General features: G+C 38.4%; 2 protein-coding genes across 2 annotated transcripts in view; both read right to left on the bottom strand.

Moving 5' to 3' along the window:
- lama1 (laminin, alpha 1) overlaps window positions 1-3231 on the bottom strand; it is an 84490-nt gene that overhangs the window by 3084 nt on the left and 78175 nt on the right. The window contains exons 44-47 of the mRNA XM_016243186.1: window positions 2463-2605; window positions 2261-2394; window positions 886-1141; window positions 632-756 (exon numbers count right to left, since the gene is read on the bottom strand). Coding sequence (XP_016098672.1) covers window positions 632-756; window positions 886-1141; window positions 2261-2394; window positions 2463-2605 — 658 coding nt within the window. The remainder of the gene's footprint in view (window positions 1-631; window positions 757-885; window positions 1142-2260; window positions 2395-2462; window positions 2606-3231) is intronic.
- LOC107559398 (laminin subunit alpha-1-like) lies at window positions 362-2610 on the bottom strand. The gene is made up of 4 exons (XM_016243207.1): window positions 2463-2610; window positions 2261-2394; window positions 886-1102; window positions 362-756 (listed from the first exon to the last, which is right to left on the bottom strand). The coding sequence occupies exons 1-4, from the start codon at window positions 2578-2580 to the stop codon at window positions 596-598; spliced, it is 630 nt and encodes a 209-aa protein (XP_016098693.1). The 5' UTR covers window positions 2581-2610; the 3' UTR covers window positions 362-595.

A 3231-nucleotide genomic window follows, 5' to 3' on the forward strand; every position in this document is an offset into this window, starting at 1 on the left:
GCAATTAAATTCATAAATTCATGTGGAGATTACAGTTTTAAATATAAAATTTTGAATACAGAAATATGATTCAAATAACTGTAATTATACGCTAAAAATGAAACAATCCGCCAGCAGGTGGCGGCAAGTCATTGATTTTATCACTGAGTCATTCATTCAATTGATTAGTTCGAACGGCTGATTCATTCAGGAATGAAGCAAGTGACTCTCTTTATGAACTGACAGAAATTTACATAAGATATAGGGATTAAAGTTGTATCTTATGTCATTTTATGCCTTATGTCATTTTGCTTCTCAAGTAAATGTATCTTGATTTAAAGATGTTTAGATATTTGTACTGGAAAACATTTCATTTTTATTTTCCAGTGCATGCAACACTTAATGCCACGACTTAATGAATTTAAGACTCTCTGCTCTGATTTAACACCTTTTTAAGGCCTTCATCTGTGAAAGGGTGAATTAAGACCCGCAGAAACCCTGAACAAGTATCAAATCTAAACCGGTTATGAGTCAAAATTCACAAACCATCTGCAGGACTATTAAAACCATCCTCAGTACAAATGAACTGAGCTGTGTTTGCATGAACCGGAGGCGTTTAGGCAGCGTTATCCGGGCAGGAGTGAGGGAAGACGTGTGGGTGAGCGAAGGCGGCGCTGAAGTCCAGCTCATCGGTGACGTGGCCCTTAAACACGCGCAGGTTCCTCATGCAGCCGCGGAACGGCTCTGTGGAGCTCAGACAGTTCTGCTTCACGTCCGCTGCGAGAGAACACAGAAACACTGATCAGATCCACCGTCACGTCAGCTGCACTCACATCAGTGCCGTTATCGTTAATAACTAATGAACAACAGGCTCATGATGAGTGCACAGGATTATGCGAGCCGTACCTGGGTATCCGCCCACATAGATGGGGTTTTTGGTCTCGGCCGAGGTGGAGGATGAGTACGGGTTCTCCGCGGTCACCGTCACACCGTCTACGGTCAGACTCAAGCTGTGCTTCTGCTTCTTGGCCACCAGGGTGCGCCAGCGGCCGTCACACATGGACACAGCGCTCCTGCTGCGCGCAGTGATCCGGCCCGCGCCGTTATTCACGTTAAACACCACCTGTGACGAGACGAGCGCACTATTAACTATCAGCACACACTGGAAATCACATGAGGGGCCAACATGATAAAAACAAAGAGTGGAAGTAAATGTGTGAATGGACCAGAGTGATTGTTAACTAAACTGAAATCATTAAAAAAAAAAAAATCGTAACTTTAAATGAAATGTGACCCTGGAGCACAAAACCAGTCCTAAGGGTCAATTTTCTGAAATTGAGATGTATGCATCATCTGAAGCTGAATAAATAAGCTTTCCATTGATGTATGGTTTGTTAGGATCGGACAATATTTGGCCGAGATACAACTATTTGACAAAATTGTATAAAATAACAAACTAAATAAAAAAATAAAATATGAAATACTATATAGACAAATTGCATAAAATAAGTAAACTGCATAAAAACAACTAAACAAATAAAACCTGGCAAATAAAAATGAATAAAAGCTATACAAATTGCATTTAAAAAATGCATAAAATAACTAAGACTGAATAAACTAAACCTGGTAAATAAAAATTTATAAATACTATACAGACAAATTACATAAAAAGATAAATGAAAATGAACCTATAAATACAATATGGATTGCATAAAATAACTAAACATAGTAAATTAAATTACTTAATTAAATTAAACCTAGTAAATAAAAATACTATATAGACAAATTGCATAAAAAACAAAATGCATAACTAAAATACATAACAAAATAAAAAATACTATATAGACAATATATTATATATAAAATAACAAACTAAATAAAATAAATATATTAAATACTATATAGACAAAATGCATAAAAAATGCATAGCTAAAATACATAAAATAAAATATAATATATAGACAATATTGTATATAAAAAATAACAAACTAAATAAAATACTATATAGACAAATTGCATAAAATAAAATGCATAAAATAATTAAAAATAAAAAAACTAATGATTAAAAATAAAAAAATACTATATTGATAATGTAAAAAAATAATGAAAATTATAAAATTACTAAAACTTAAATTAAAATGAAAACAGAAATATATATATATAGTATATAGTATATAAAAACTAATTCACGATATGAACAGAATTACAGGAGTATATGAATGTTACTAAATGAACACTGGTGGTGTCTTCAGCACACAGAGAAGGTGTTGGTGATATTAACCTGTCCGCTGACGAGCTCCAGGCCGATGGCGTCCACCTTAGTGCTGCTGATTCCCAACAGAACCCCATCCGGCGCCGTGGAGCGGAAGTCCAGACTCACGGAGACGTCCGAGCCCACGTTATAGCCCTCTTTCACTGCGGAGAGAGCGAGACGTCAGCCTCTGTTCTGAGCACTCATCATTCATCATCAGTGTCAGACTCACTGAAAGCGGCGTATCCGCTGCCGCTGAAGAAGCTGCCGCTCTGAGCGCGTCTGAAGCAGGAGCCCGCGGCGTGAGACGACAGCGCAGCGCTCAGCTTCATCTGGACGCCGCTGAACATCACGTCCCGCAGACACGCCGCCAGACTGTGTGTCACCTGGAGAACCACAGCTTAGAAACATTTCTGCAGGGTTCCCACACGTTGGTTAAGTTAAAATTCAAGGATCTTTCAAGGACTTTCCAGGTCCAAAAAACCCCTCAAATACAAGAACTTAATGTGGGACACATTTCAAGCGAGATCAATCGTGTTACCTTGTAAGATACATTGTTACAGTTTTCATGTGATATTCTATTTGTCGTATTTCTGTTTTGCATAAAACTGAAGAATATTCGGTACATCCTATACTGTATTCTAAAATGATCTGATATTAACTTTTATTGAAAAGAGCTTCGGCTCATGTAACCAGAAGTTTTAAGATGTATGAATATGCTTTTAAGTTTTTCTTGCCTCATGGGTTAACATTATCTTAACAAGCAAACATAGTGTGTGTGTGAGTGCGTGTGAGTGAGTGTGTGAGAGGGTGTGTGTGTGTGTGTGCACGCACGTGTGTGAGTGAGTGGGTGAGTGTGTGTGTGTGCGCACGCGTGTGAGTGAGTGGGTGAGTGTGTGTGCGTGTGTGTGCGTGTGAGTGTGTGTGCGTGTGTGTGAGTGAGTGTGTGTGTGCGTGCGTGTGAGTGTGTGTGAGTGTGTGTGTGTGTGTGTGTGGGCGTG

This window comes from Sinocyclocheilus grahami, unplaced genomic scaffold (assembly GCF_001515645.1).
Source record: "Sinocyclocheilus grahami isolate Dianchi unplaced genomic scaffold, SAMN03320097.WGS_v1.1 scaffold683.1, whole genome shotgun sequence".
NCBI classification, from domain to species: Eukaryota; Metazoa; Chordata; class Actinopteri; order Cypriniformes; family Cyprinidae; genus Sinocyclocheilus; species Sinocyclocheilus grahami.

Bases quoted from the DNA above. Each gene is read 5' to 3' on its own strand.
- LOC107559398 (XM_016243207.1), bottom strand. From the start codon at position 2,580: ATGTTCAGCGGCGTCCAGATGAAGCTGAGCGCTGCGCTGTCGTCTCAC. The intron at 1,103-2,260 runs GTTAATATCACC...GTCTCGTCACAG, and splicing joins TGGAGCTCGTCAGCGGACAG to GTGGTGTTTAACGTGAATAA. The intron at 757-885 runs GTACGGCTCGCA...GTTCTCTCGCAG, and splicing joins CTATGTGGGCGGATACCCAG to CGGACGTGAAGCAGAACTGT.